General features: G+C 51.8%; 1 protein-coding gene across 1 annotated transcript in view; it reads left to right on the top strand.

The window, feature by feature from the left end:
• Nucleotides 1-713: 713 nt before the first annotated feature.
• Nucleotides 714-14,690, top strand: part of LOC103803616 (protein SON-like) — a gene marked incomplete at both ends in the record, with an annotated part of 17,618 nt that continues 3,641 nt past the window's right edge. The window contains 5 exon segments of the mRNA XM_009076185.1: nt 714-976; nt 3,023-9,728; nt 11,224-11,384; nt 12,575-12,715; nt 13,621-13,790. Of these exon segments, the coding sequence (XP_009074433.1) occupies nt 714-976; nt 3,023-9,728; nt 11,224-11,384; nt 12,575-12,715; nt 13,621-13,790 (7,441 nt within the window).

Genomic DNA, 14,690 nt, shown 5'->3' with positions numbered 1-14,690 from the left:
TAAAGCACAACTGTCTTCATTTAGCTTAGTTATCAGGCAGAAGTTTTCCCTGTGCGGGTGGTGAGACACTGGCCCAGGTTGCCCAGGGAGGCTGTAGCTGCCCCAACCCTGGCAGTGTTCACAGCCGGGTTGGATGGAGCCTTGAGCAACCTGCTCTGGTGGGAGGTGTCCCTGCCCAGGGCACGAGTTGGGACTGGGTGGTCTCTAAGCTCCATCCCAAGCCCTAAAATTTTGAATCTGTGATTCATTTTTTTTATGGATTGTAGATACCAAAACTGATCTGCTTTATCTGCTGCTGTTAACTTTCATAGAATCAGAGGATTTTAGGGAGTGCTCCAGGCCAGATTGGATGGGGCTTGGAGCAGCCTGGGCTGGTGGGAGGTGTCCCTGCCCAGGGCAGGGGTGGAACAAGATCATCTTTAAGGTCCCTTCCAACGCAAACCATTCCATGATACATCTTGGAAGGAGACCTGTTCCCCCTGGAACTGTGTTGCTGCCCAGGAAGGTCTGGGTGTGTTTGTGGAAGGCAGAGGCTGGAAAGAGCTGTGTGGTGTGTGCTGGGGCCGTGAGGCAGAAATGGCTGTAAAGTGTAGCTAATTTAAAACAGTTTAAGTGGTTGTTTGGTATGTTTATCCATGTACTTCACCACTAATCCACAGGAACCTTCAAAGTGCCTTAACAACACTTAAATGGAAAATATCATTTTCTTCTAGATGTGGACAAAAATACTGTGAAAACGAGTGCTAAGTCTGCAAAACGAGGCTCTACTGGTGAAGATGAAATCCCTAGGAAAAAATCCAAGAAGAACAAGAAGCACAAAAGCAAGAAGAAGAAGAAAAAGAAGAAGAAAAGGAAGAAAGAGAAGAAGCATAAAAAGCAGCCAAAGGAGGCCAAGCTGAGCGCACTCCCCGGAGACCCTGCGGACGTGCCTCCTGTTCCTCTCTTGGTGCCGGAGAATTCCAGCTCCCAACTGAATGTACAGCACGGAGGGTTTGGAGAGGCAAACCTGTGCTCCCAAGCAAGCGAGGGGCTTGCTAATGAGGCTTTAGGACTTGTTTCTCATTCGGCAACTGATGCTCAGCAATCCACAGAAAACCTTGGCAGTGTGGGGGGGACTTTGTGTGCAGCAAATCCTCCCTTTAGCCTAGGAAGCAGCCAGGCTAATACCCAAGGAAATGCTGGTATAGCTCAAACTACAGTTTGCACTAGTGAAGAACAAATTCAGCAGTCCCATGGAAATATCTATCCTGTAGCTGTCAATGCCAGTGTTGTTGGTACTGGGAGTGAGACTTGGTCCAGTATTCCGTGTGGAATCACCAGTACATCTGAAATGCAGGAGTCAGTACAAGTTCCTCTGAGACCTCAAGGCACTGAGGAAGTAAAAGCTTTGGAGCCTGAGACCATGGAGGTGTTGACTTACTCAGAAGCTTCTCTGCACCCTGCAGCACCCAGGGGAGTGCAGACAGTGTCCGAACCCGCGCCCGTGGCCAGTGCTGCCATCCCTCAGGCCACAGGCTGGGCAGGTCCAGCTGCTGTGAAGGTCCCTCATGTGGCTGCGGTGGGGGGAGAAGTGAAAGTTCCAGAGGCAACTCAACAATCCCCACATTTGGGAACTGCAGGAAGGTGTTTGGAGCTGGGGGGTGTGAGCAGGACTCGGGAGCCATGCCTGAGGCCCTCCGTGATACCCGATAGCCTGAGTGCGACGCAGTTCAGCCCCATGGGGCTTTCAAGTGTCCTCAGAGCAGATGTGGTGCAACATCCCTTCAGACTCTCCGCATCATCCCCCGTGGTCCCTGTGGACATAAGTGCCAAAACAACCTTGGGACCAGGAGCTATTCCAAAAATGAAGGAGTTTGAACCAGCTGTGAAAAACGTGAAAGCTTTGGAAACAACCGTGGAACCTATGGGGGTTACAGCAAGAGATGTCAGAGCAGCTCATGGAAGTCTGCAAGGTCCCCCAGGTCCTGCAGCAATGCTGAGTGCATCGGGAGTACTCCTGCAGCACAGAGCGCTGTCAGAACCATGGAGTACAGACAGAATCCAGGGATCAGCACTTCCAGCAGGGCTGAGTTTCAAAGCAACTCCAGAACCCACAGCTGCTGTGCAGACCTGTGTTCCCCAAACAGCTCCTGGAGTCCATGTGGCAGAAGGCTTCAAAGCTACAGATTCAGAAGGTGCTTCCTTGCTGAGGGACTCGAGATCTGAGACTGAATCCAGCCTGACGGGTTTGGCACCTGCTCTGTCTCTGCAGAAAGAGCAGGGGCCAGGAGAAGTCCCAAGACCAACAGCTGTGGTGGAAGCTAAAACTGCAGCAACAGTTTCACCGTCCTTGCAGGTGGAAGGTGTGAAAGCTTCAGCAGAAGCTGTGCATTGTGGGACTCTTTCAAGTCCAGGACTTCATGCCTCAGAAAGGCCTCCTGAGACTGTGGCTGCATGTGAAGGTGTGGGAGCTGTCAGAGAGTCTGAGGTGTCAGCAGCAGTGAGGCACTGGCAAAGCACAGCAGAGGGAGAACCTCCTGTTGCAGGCCACACAGAGACTTCTATCCTTGCACAGCCTCAGGTCACGAGAACCTCACAGACTGAGGTGGAAGGGGAGAGACAGGATTCCCAGCTTGCTCCAGAAGATCCACACAAAACCAGGAGTAGAGAAGCAGTCCTAGAACCTGTGCAAACCTTAGAAACCAGCTCAGCATCCCTTCAGGAACAAGCAGTAGGTCATTCAGTATTGGAGTCTTTGCCCAGTGTGGAAGAAAACACAGCATCAGGAATTCTGACAGAGTTGCCAGATGGGAAAACTCAGGGACCTACTGTGGAATATGTGGCTGGAACAAGCAGCAACCAAGGAAACGAGCCCTCAGAAACGGAGAACACAAGATGTTTGGAGCCAACATCGAAAGCTGGAGAAGGGAGTTGCTTGGAGAGCACGAAGTCTGCAGCAGTAGAGGCGAAAGGTTCTGGAGCAACTGAAGGGCATGAGGTACCCAAGGCAGGAGCTTCAGCAGCTGTGCCAGATTCTTTGCAGGCTAAGAAGCTATACCTGCAGGCACTTCTAGAAGCAAGACTTGCTGCAGAATGTCAGAGCTTAGAAGAGACTCCAGAAACCTTGGGGGCTGCTGACACCAACTCTTTGGAAGCAGTTCCTCAACTAGGGGATGTGAGAGGTGTGGAAACAACAAAACCTGAAGTGTCAACAGAGGGACAATGTGCAGAAGAGGTGCAGGGCCAACAGGTGGAGGATATGGTGGTGGAAATGGAAGATGAAGAGCAGATTCAACCAGCTGAGCCTGCAGAAACAGTTTTTAGTTCAGCAGAGGAAAAAGATTCATCAGAGGCTCCTGTGGCAGCAACAGGTCTGGAAACATCTCAGGCTGATGGAAAGCTCCGAGATGCGGAAGCAGCTGTGGGCTTGGAAGCAGAGACCAAAGACCTGGAAGCAGCTCCAGCAGCCAAGACTGACACAGAATTAGTTCCAGGACTTGAGGTGGAAGCCGTTCCAGAGGCTGAGGATGTCAAAGAAGCAACTCCAGAAGAGGACTCGGAGAAAAGAGACTCCGAAACCTCAGATGTGCAGCCTGACGTGGCAGCAAGGATGAAGGAGACTCTCATGAGGCTGGAGAATGTCATCGAGAAAAGTAGCCATAGAACCAGCGAGAAAAAACATGACTCTAAGAAGCAGAAGAGGAGTCGCACCAAGTCCCAGTCCAGGTCTAGGAAGAGGAAGAAGAAGTCAAGGTCACGCTCTACTTCCAGGCGTTTGGCCTCCAAACGAGCACGTTCGAGGAGCAGGAACTACTCTGTGTCCAGAAAAAAGCATTCCAAATCCCGATCCAGGTCTGTGGAGAAGAGATTGTCCTCCCGGAGGTCCAGGCGCAGGCGCTCCCGGTCATCTGACCGCTACAGGTCTAAATCCAGGTCAGCAGAGAAGAGATTGTCCTCTGGGAGGTCCAGGCGGAGGCGTTCCAGGTCGTCTGACCACTACAGATCCAAGTCCAGGTCAGTGGAGAAGCGACTGTCATCTCGAAGGTCCAGAAGAAGACGTTCCAGGTCTTCTGATCGCTACAGATCCAAGTCCAGGTCAGTGGAGAAGCGACTGTCATCTCGAAGGTCCAGAAGAAGACGTTCCAGGTCTTCTGATCGCTACAGATCCAAGTCCAGGTCAGTGGAGAAGCGACTGTCATCTCGAAGGTCCAGAAGAAGACGTTCCAGGTCTTCTGATCGCTACAGATCCAAGTCCAGGTCGGTGGAGAAGCGACTCTCCTCTCGGAGGTCTGGGCGCAGACGTTCCAGGTCATCCGACCGCTACAGATCCAAGTCCAGGTCAGTGGAAAAGCGGCTCTCCTCCCGGAGGTCTGGTCGTAGACGTTCCAGATCTTCTGACCGCTACAGATCCAAGTCCAGGTCGGTGGACAAGAGATTGTCCTCATGGAGGTCCCGCCGCAGGCGTTCTAGGTCCTCTGACCGCTCAAAATCCAGATCCAGGTCTTCAGAAAAGAGAGGGGGCAAAGAATACTCCTGGAGGTTCAGACACAGATCTGGTTCCTCTGATGGCTCAAAGTCAAGGTCCAGATCAGTGGAGAAGAGAGGTCGGAAGGCATCTGTGAGGGCATCCAAACGTCGCCGCTCCAAGTCCTCCGACAGGTACAAGTCCAGGTCCAGATCAGTAGAAAAGAGAGACCGGAAGCAGTCGTCACGGAAGTCTAAACACCTGCACTCCAAGTCCTCTGACCGTTCCAAGTCCAGATCCAAGTCAGTGGGAAAAAAGAAGGAGTCAGCACGGAAGTCCAAGCGTCACCGCTCAAAGTCTTCTGAGCATGACAAGTCCAGGTCCAGGTCTACCGAAAAAAAGCGTAAAGAGTCTTCAAAAAAGTCCAAAAGGAAACGTTCCAAGTCCTCTGACAGCGTTAAGTCAAGGTCCAAATCTGTAGAGAAAAGTAAGTCATCCTCAGCAAAGTCCCGGAGCAAGCATGCCGAGTCTGTGGAGCCTCAGGAGTCAACCAAAGGTCTTGACAAAGTAGATGTCCCTGAACCTTCCTTTGGAAGTGAAGGCAGGTCCTCTAATGGTCCCATGTCCTTGTCTGAACAAGGAATCAATGGCCCAGAGCTGCCACCATCATATGGAACTGGCTTTTCCAAAGCTTCTGAAAGTGTTGAGAACAGCTCCTCATCTGTTGACAGAACAGGTCTGCAGTCTTCTGCCTTGTCTGAATTGGATGCTCCCAAAACCCCAGACGGCCAGGAGCTGAGATCCATGTCTGTGGAAAAAACACAGGATTCAGAGCTTTCCATGACATCAGAAAACGGCTCAGCAGAAAAAGCTTCACCCCTACCTGAACTTCCATACGCCACACCCAAGTCGAGATCCTCATCTGTAGAAAAAAGGGGAGATCTGGAGACCTCTTCAGTGACAGAATTCTATCCCTCCGTGTCCCACGAAGATGGATCCAGAACTGCCTCCCTCAGAGAAGTGGAGGGTCCAGAGCTTCCTCCAGCACTTCAAAGTGACTACAAGGCAATCTCTTCGTCCTCTCTGCTCTCCAACTCCTCTGATGGCCATGAATCCAGGCACATCTCTGGTGACCAGACAGAGCTCCAGCAGTTCTTGCAAGTACCTCAACATGAAGCTTCCCAGTTGGCTGCCAGCCCTGTGGAAGCTCAGCGGCCTGAGGTGACACACTCTGTATTCCCTGGTGGCCATGGGTTGGTCTCCTCACCTTTGGCAACAGGCCACATGCAGGAGCCTTCTTTGGCTGCTGACCGTGGGCACTTCGGGTCTCCTGATGGACATGGACTTGGTGCACAAGTAAAGGAGCTTCCACTGTCTGAAGGAGAGTCCTTCAAGTCACCTGATGGAAACGATCAAAGGTATTTATCTGTTGAGAAAGTCAAGGCTCCAGAGGTTTCCCTGACATCTGTGTGTGCTCCTGTTGAGGTCTCAGATGACCTCATGTCAGTGTCCTCTTTTGAAGTTCATGACTCCAGATCATCTATTGACAAGGCTTTGGATGGTCCAACACTTTCACATGTCCTTGACGGCTCTGAAGTGCACGAGTCAAGATACCTTCCTGCTGGAAAAATGGATGGAGCAGGATCTTTGGTGGTGTCCAAAGGTGGAATTTCCATATGCCATGATGGCCACACCAAGTACAATTCCTTTGAGCAAACAGAAGGTGTAGAACTGTCAGTGGCACCTGAGCTCAGGTGTTCTGTCTTCCCCGAAGGCTATAAACTGACATCTGTTGCAGTTGGAAAAGTGGAGATGCCTCAGTCTCCTGTCCTGCTGGAGAGTGGATTCTCCGATGGCTGTGGAGCAGTGAGCGCGCCCGGGAAGCTGCAGCCCCCAGTGGCTGCAGTGGCGGCGGAAGGTGGTATTCTCCTGGTACCCGACAACCACGAGCTGAGACCTGTCTCTGCCGACAAGGTGGAGGTGCTGAACTCATCTGAGCTGAAATGCATCGTGTCCCCTGATGGCTACAAGCTGAGATCTGCCTATGCTGAAGGACTCCAGGTGCAGGAGGCTGCTCAAATACTGGAGAGCAGATGTTCTGCTGCCTCTGATGGTCCCGAGTTGGAAAGAGCTGAGGTAGAGGAGTCTTCTCAGGTGTCTGAGAATGAGTACGCCATAGGGCTGGACGGCCCAGAGTTTACATCAACCCCTGCCGGCAAAACAGAGCTGCGGAAGCTGTACCAGATGTCTGAGGAAAGGTGTCTGGAGGCCATGGAGAGCCAGGAGCTCTCTGCTGAAAGGACACAAGTGCAAGAGCATCTGGTGTCTGAAAATGACTGTGCTGTGTCCTGGGTGAGCCAGGAGTTGAGGTCCAGCTCTCCTGAGAAGGCCGAGATGCAGGAGGCTGCGCTGGTCCCTGACAATGACTGTGTGTCCTCTGAAGATCACGGATTGATGTCGTCCCGGGCGGAAAAAACAGTGGTGCAGGAGTGTTTTGTGCTGCCTGAAAATGACTGTGGTGTGCCTCCTGAGGAGATGGCAGCGAGCCCTGCTGAGAAAGAGCCTTCTGTGACTGCTGGCAGTGACTATTCTATTTTCCCACGAGGCCAAGGACTGCAGTCCGCGCTCCTGGAAAACGCAGCAGCACCGGAGCCTGTGCTGATCCCAGACACCCAGTATGCTGCATCTCCTGAGGGGCAGGGGCTGCTCTACGAGAAGACCGAGGTGCAGGAGTGCTCTGTGCTCTCTGAGTACGAGGTGTCCCCTGAGCAGCGTGAGGGGAGAGCCAGTCCCGTGGAAAAAGACTTGGAGGAACCTTCAGAAGCATCCGAAAGTGAAAGTTCAATCTCCACTGACAGCCAAGAGCTGCAGACTAGAGTTGTTGGAAAAGCAGAGGTGCAGGAGTTGTCTTTGTCTGAAGGTGAGTGTACCACGTCCCCTGAAGCTCAGGAGCTGCAGTCCAGCCCTGGTGGAAAACCTCTGACATCGGACAATGAACGTGCTCTGTCCCCTGAGGAGTACGAATCCAGAGTGGTGCATGCTGAGAGAGCAGAGGGTGTGGATTCTGCCGTGACAGCTGAGCATGACCATCTCTTCTTCGAGAGCCAGGAGGTGAGATTCAGCTCTGTTCTGAAGGGAGATGGGCAGGAGCTTTCTCCAGCACCTGAAAACGAGCATGGAGCATCCCTTGACGGGCAGGACTTCAGTTTCTCCACTGCTGGAAAAGTAGATGGTCTCGAACCTGTGATGCTGAACGACAGAGCCTCCATGTCCCCTGATCAGAGCGACTTGAAAACCATCCCTGTGGAAAACATGGATCATGCAATGCCTGAGGGTGGGTGCTCCGTGTCTCCTGGTGGCTACAGTGTGAGATCGGGTGAAGAAACAGGAGATCTGGAGCCCTCATCAAGATCTGAACGTAGGTATTCCGTATCCTCCTATCAGGAGGGTCCCATGGAGGAAGAGGGTCTAGAGTTGCCTTTTACTTCTGAACACAGACGATCTGTATCCCCTGAGGGCCATGACCAGAAGTCTACTATCGATGAAGACATGGACGATCGTGAGCCCTCTCTGACGTCCGAGCACAGACGTTCCACTTCCCCTGATGAGCACGAGTCAAGGTCTAGTGCTGGGGAAGAAGCAGAAGATCTGGAGCAGCCTTTGACAACAGAACGTAGAAGCTCTGTGTCTTCTGATGGGCGTGAGTCAAGGTCAACCACTGGGGAAGAAGCAGAGGATGCAGAAGCCTCCATGATAGCTGAACGAAGAGACTCCATATCCTCTGATGAGCAGGAGTCAAGGTCTACTGCTGGGGAAGATGCAGAAGATGGGGAGACCTCTTTAGCTGAACGTAGACAGTCCACGTCTTCAGATGACCAAGAATCAAGGTCTGCAGCTGGTGAAGAAGCAGAGGATGTGGCAGCTGAACGTAGACGCTCTGAGTCTCCTGATGGACGTGAGTCAAGGTCAACTGTTGGTGAAGAAGCAGAGGAGCAGGAGCTCTCTTTGACAGCTGAACGTAGACACTCCACCTCTTCAGATGAGCATGAGTCAAGGTCTACTGCTGGTGAAGATGCAGAGGATGTGGAGCCTTCTTCTGCAGCTGAACAAAGAGATTCCATGTCGTCGGATGAGCAAGAGTCAAGGTCCACAGCTGGTGAAGAAGCAGAAGATGTGGAGCCTTCTCTGGCAGCTGAGCACAGGCGTTCGGCATCCCCTGGGGGAGAATCAAGGTCTACCACTGGTGAGGAAGAAGGAGATGATGTGGAGCCCTCCTCGGCAGCTGAACAAAGAGACTCCTCATCGTCAGAAGAGCATGAGTCAGAGTCTTCCAGCGGTGAAGAAGAGGGTGAGGACGCAGAGCCCTCTTTGGCAGATGAGGACAAGCAGGATTCTATGCCCCTGGAGAGATCAGAGGAACAGGACTCTTCCTTCGTCCCTGATGGGAGACGTTCTGAGTCTTCTGAGCGTGAAAAATCCAGATCCAAATCTGCCGATAAAGCATCTGACAAAGAGTCTTCACGGAGATCTGTGAGCAGAGTCTCCAAATCTGCTCACCCAATGAGTCGATCCACCTCTGTGGAGAAAGCAGCAGACAAAGACTCTTCACATAGGTCCAGGCGGAGACGCTCCAGGTCCACGGCTCGCCAGAGGAGTCAGTCCACGTCCGTGGAGAAAGCAGCAGACAGGGAGTCCTCGCGCAGGTCCAGGCGGAGGTGCTCCAGGTCTGCTGCTCGCCAGAGGAGCCAGTCCAAGTCCGTGGAGAAAGCGGGAGATAAGGACTCCTCCCGGAGGTCCAGGAGCCGGCGCTCCAGGTCCTCCCAGCGCAGGTCCAAGCGGTACGACACCGACTCGCGCTCCAGGCGGAATCGCTCCAGGTCAGTGACGCGCAGGAGAGCGTCACGATCCAGGTCCAGCTCGCTGTCACGGTCCAGGCACAGGCGGAGGAGTAGGTCCAGGTCGGCGTCGCGGCGGCGACGTTCCTTGTCCAGGGACAGGCGTAAGAGATCCCAGAGGAACAGGTCACGGTCTACCGACAGGAGGAGGAGAAGATCAGACTCCAGAGACCGTCGAATCTCGCTCCGGTTGCGGAGCAGGAGCCGATCACCTCTGCGGCAAAGGCGATCCCGATCCAGAGGGAGACGACGGAGCTCCAGCAGGTCACCGATCCGACTGCGGCGATCCAGGTCTTCAGGGAGGAGGAGATACAGCAGATCCCCTGACCGGCGCCGGTCACGGTCGTCGGAGTTCTCCAGCAGGTCACCCAAACGTCTTACAGACCTGGGTAAGTCAGTGTTCCATTTCTGGTTTAAGGGTTGTAGCAGGGTTAATGGTTGGACTTGATCTTAGAGATCTTCTCCAACCTTGAGGATTCTGTTCTATGATTCTGTGCAGCATTTCTAAAGAGTTTCCTTGAAGTTGTTTTGCATGTTGCTTTCAGGCTGTGACTTCCCAGGGAGCACCATCAACACTGAAAGTGTCTTTAGAGCAGGTTGTGCCTCAGTTCTTGAACTTCTATCCAAAGGTTGCCTGTGGCAGTCTGGAGGGATACTGCAGTAATAGTTTTGTAAAGGCCAAGTGCTCCTTAAGAAACTTAAGGCTGCAGCCTGTGAGGAAACCTGTGCTGGACTTGAGGTTCTGAACCTTCTAGTCCTGTCTTGGTTACCAGGGAAGATTTTGAGTACTTGAAGGGACCTACAAGGGAGGTGCAGAGGGACTTTGGACAGGGGATGAAGGGACAGGACACAGGGAATGGCTTCCCACTGCCAGAGGGCAGGGACAGGTGGAGATTGGGCAGGAATTGCTCCCTGGGAGGTGCTGAGGCACTGGCACAGGTTGGTCAGAGCAGCTGTGGCTGCTCCATCCCTGGGAGTGTTCCAGGCCAGGTTGGATGGGGCTTGGAGCAGCCTGGGCTGGTGGGAGGTGTCCCTGCCCAGGGCAGGGTTGGCACTGGATGAGCTTTGAGGTCCTTCCAACCCGAGACCCTGAATCCGCGAAGCCTTGGCCAGTGAAGTGTTTGTGTGCAGAGCGTGGGAATCATCCCTGGCTCAGCTTTGGTGCTTTGGTTAAGCAGCAAATTCCTAGCAGTATACTTGGATTGCTTGAGGAGTTAAGGAATGTTGTTTTTGCAGGATATTGCTGGTAAAGCTGTTGGCAACTCATTCATTTGCAAACTGCCAAAGGCCTAATTTATTAATTTGTCATTCCTGGGTAAGGGCCACAGATCCTTTTTTCCGTTAATGAGGCCCAATCCTGGTTTATTGGCAGTTTGGTGTGTAATTGCAGTTGGCACAAGACACGTTTTTCTCAGAGCTGTTGGTTTGCTGTTTGGTGGTTGTAAGTAGCTTTGAGGGACCTCGTCAGGAGCTTTGAGTGCTCTTCTGAGAGAGCTGGTGAGGAAGCTTCGGGATCTGTGCCACGTAGGAATGAATTCAGGGTTTCCAGAACCAGAATGAGTTTGGGGTTAGTGGGTTAGGGATCACAGCTAGTGCTGCAGGGTGGTTGGGACTGGATGATCTCAAGGATCTCTCCCAGCCTTGGTGCTAGGTGGGATGGTGAGGTAGAGCCGTGGGGTTCGGAGGGTGTTGGGTGCTGCAACTGGGATTGCTGTGCCTTGGGTTACGTTTGCAGTCCTACTTGTCTGTTGTGCAGAGCAAGCTAAGGACAACTTCAGTTCCTTCCAAGAACCATGAAACACAGAGTGGGGGAAAGTGTTATAGCCAGAGCTGTTTGTTGAGAAGTGAAGAACTATGCAAGTAATGTTCAATCCATCCTTGCAGACAAGGCTCAGCTGCTTGAAATCGCCAAAGCCAACGCGGCTGCCATGTGTGCTAAGTCTGGTGTCCCCTTGCCCCCGAGCCTGATGCCTCTGCTGTCCCAGAAGAAGGATGACAAAGCCAACCAGAAATCATCGAGGGACACGCTGAAGGAGCTCACTGAGGTAAGGGAGGACATCGGCATCAGGCCTGGAGACACCCAAACTGGGCTTTGTGATCATCCAGGCTGGAAAAGCCCTCCAAGCCCATCGAGTCCAACCTGTGATCCAGCAACTAGCCAGAGTCATGTCCTGAGTTCCTTGGACAGCTCCAGGGGTGGTGACTCCACCACCTCCCTGGGCTGCTCCTTCCAGCCTGACAGCCCTTTGGAGCCCTTATCTCCATATGGTTCTCCCTGCAGTCCTGTTAACAAAACCCAAAGCTTTCCCACCTAGTTTTTGGTTCATCAGACTGGTTTGGGTTGGAAGGACCTTAAAGCTCATCCAGTTTCACCCTCTGTCCCTGGCAGGGACACCTTCCACTAGCCCAGGATGCTCCAAGCCCCATCCAGCCTGGCCTGGAACACTTTCTCAGAAACTAGAGACAATCCGGAACAGATAAATGCCTTTCTTAATGGCATAATCAGTTCTGAAATTGTTACCTCTATAAACACATCTGAGATGAAGCCATGTCAGAGTGCTGAGAAGCCTGACCGCTCTGGGAATTCCCAGCCCTGGTAATGTGTTGGATGATGTCTCTGTTCTCTTGAACCTAAATCGGCCACAGAGCAGTCCAGGCCTTCCCCAGGTGGGAGGAAACCAGTGTAAACTTCTCAACCATCACATTTGGCCTCTAGAACACCTAGAACACAGGTTGGACTTGATGATCTCGGAGATATTTTCCAACCTTGATGATTCTGTGATCTTTTAGCTTTTTTTTGGTCTTTATCCATCCCTTTTTTCCTCTCTGTTTCCCCCCATGGTGTCTCCTCCTGGTATGACTGCAGTATCCCCACGGCTCCTCTGGTTTTACACCCAACTCCTGCACGCGAGCTGGGAGTGTGGTGTTGCCTCCCTGGCCAGCACCAGAGCATTTAAGAGGGACTCTGAGATCTTATGGAGCTGTTGGTACTCACAAGGTCTCTGTTCCCTGTGGAGCTCAGATGCTCAGGAGTGACTAGTTGTGGTGACTAACACACCTTGGTTGATGCTAAGCAGTGTGAGATACCTAAAGTTCACCTCTTGAGACTGTTTCTAAATGATGTTAACCTCCTGGTTTAGTCAGGAAACCACTTCTTTTTTTTTTTTTCCTTTTAGCTGAAATGTTATTTGGGTGGAAATTCCAGATTTATTCCCCTTGTTCTTTCCCCCTCCAGAAATGCAAGAAGATTGCTCAGAGCACAGATGATGTGATTGTGAACAAACCTCATGTGTCGGATGAGGAGGAGGAGGAGAGACCTTTCTACAATCATCCCTTCAAGCTCAGTGAACCCAAACCCATTTTCTTCAACTTAAGTGTGAGTCCTGCTTGACTTTGCAATGCTTTGATCCTGGTGCTTGTAAATAACACAAGGAATTGTCCAGGATTGAGAATCTTGGTGGAACTGGGAGTGTGTCAATGGCAATTTAAATAAGCTTCCAATTCCACCAAGATGTAATTGAGAGTTGCAGTGAATTTGGAAGAACATATGGTAGAAGTAGATTTACATTTATGTTGGTAAGGGATACAGTGAATCTTGGAAGGCCTTGGAATTCTGAAGGCTCCAGAGGGGGTTGTCCTTGAGTGGTTATGGTCAGTTCTACCTGTTGGCCACATGCTGGACCCTTCAGTGTCATTCTTCAGCCATTCCCATCCATATTCCTAGGGGTTTGGCCAGTATTAGCCAGTATTGCCATCTCTGTTTGCCTCCTGAAAGGGAACTTTGGAGAGATTCCTGCAGATTCCTGAGGTATAAACACCATGTCTGAGGAAAATGAGGTCATGGACATGATCTGCTCTGAATCTGCTCTGCTCAGAGGCTCATGGTGCTAATAAAGGAACCTGGAATTAGATAACTGCTGCTCTCTACAGAATCACATGCATCTTGTCATCACAGCCAGTGTTTTTCCTGCCCAGGATTTTCACCTTGGAGCTTCCCAGCCAAAGTACCTGTGGCAGACGAAGGTTTTACATGTCTTGGGGTTGAGTGAGAGAGGGAAGGTCTTGGAGGGTTGATTTAGGTGATTTCTCATACTCTCTTACACAGCAATGTGTGTGTTGAGGGCTGTGCCAAAATGGTGCATTCTAGGGCTTGTTACCCTGTATTTAGAAGGAAGAATGTTAGGAAAACTGAATCCCAAGTGATGCCACCAATCATCTCCCCAAGTCACATGGTGAACCTTGTGTGTTTTCACGCCTAACCTCTCCTGTGCCTCGTTGCAGACTCCCAGCATAAAGCCAGCACCACCTCCCCAGCCCAAAAACCAGGTCAGCCTGTCCAAGGAGTTCCCGGTCTCCTCCGGCTCCCAGCACAGGAAGAAGGAGGCAGACAGTGTGTATGGAGAGTGGGTTCCCGTTGACAAGGGCGGCAAGGATGACGGCAAGGACGACGTGTTCCCCAAACCAGCCATTGAGGTAAGGAAGGCTTATCACATCAGAGCAGCCAGACCTCTCTGCGGGGCCGGGAGGGGCCGAGGCGCTCAGCCGGGCAGGAGCTGAGCCCTGCAGGTGGGGGAGCAGCCTGCACCCCAGCACTGCTGGTGCTCAGGACAGCCTGAGCTGCTGCTGCAGGCTGGCACTTATCCATACATCCAGATACAGAGCTTCCTGCAGGGCTGGGTGAGCTCCATGATGTGTTATGTGCTGATTAAAGCTGTCCCACCAATGGCATAGCATTGACCTCCCCTGGGAGTGTGATCCCTGAGAACCAGGTGTGAAAGGAGCTTCTAGAACTGCCATTTCACCTGGGTGGGTCTGGTGATTTTCACTTGGATGGGTCTGGTGGTTTGTTAGCTTTCCAGCCATATTTTCCCACACACCTGGCACATGGCCTTGCCAAAGGAAATCTGATTGTATGGAAAAAAAGCCACAGACCAAAGGTTTTTCCCGTTGAAATACCTTCCCAAGGAGGTTTTCTGGGGGTTTTGTAATTTAAGTCCGTGAAATATTTAAGAGAGATGTGAACTTTTTGAAGTTGCTGTTACCTCACTGCACCCAAAGCCAATCCCAAACCTGTTCCATCAGTTTCTGACAAATCCACCTCACGTCCTGGTGCTTTTTGTTCTTCGACAGACCAAAGGTTTTTCCCGTTGAAATACCTTCCCAAGGAGGTTTTCTGGGGGTTTTGTAATTTAAGTCCGTGAAATATTTAAGAGAGATGTGAACTTTTTGAAGTTGCTGTTACCTCACTGCACCCAAAGCCAATCCCAAACCTGTTCCATCAGTTTCTGACAAATCCACCTCACGTCCTGGTGCTTTTTGTTCTTCGAGAACCTTCTGGTACAGTTCCTGGA

The sequence above is a fragment of the Acanthisitta chloris genome, unplaced genomic scaffold (assembly GCF_000695815.1).
Source record: "Acanthisitta chloris isolate BGI_N310 unplaced genomic scaffold, ASM69581v1 scaffold12816, whole genome shotgun sequence".
NCBI classification, from domain to species: domain Eukaryota; kingdom Metazoa; phylum Chordata; class Aves; order Passeriformes; family Acanthisittidae; genus Acanthisitta; species Acanthisitta chloris.
The sequence above is the reverse complement of the archived record's forward strand: the minus strand, read 5'-3'. Positions and strand labels throughout refer to the sequence as shown.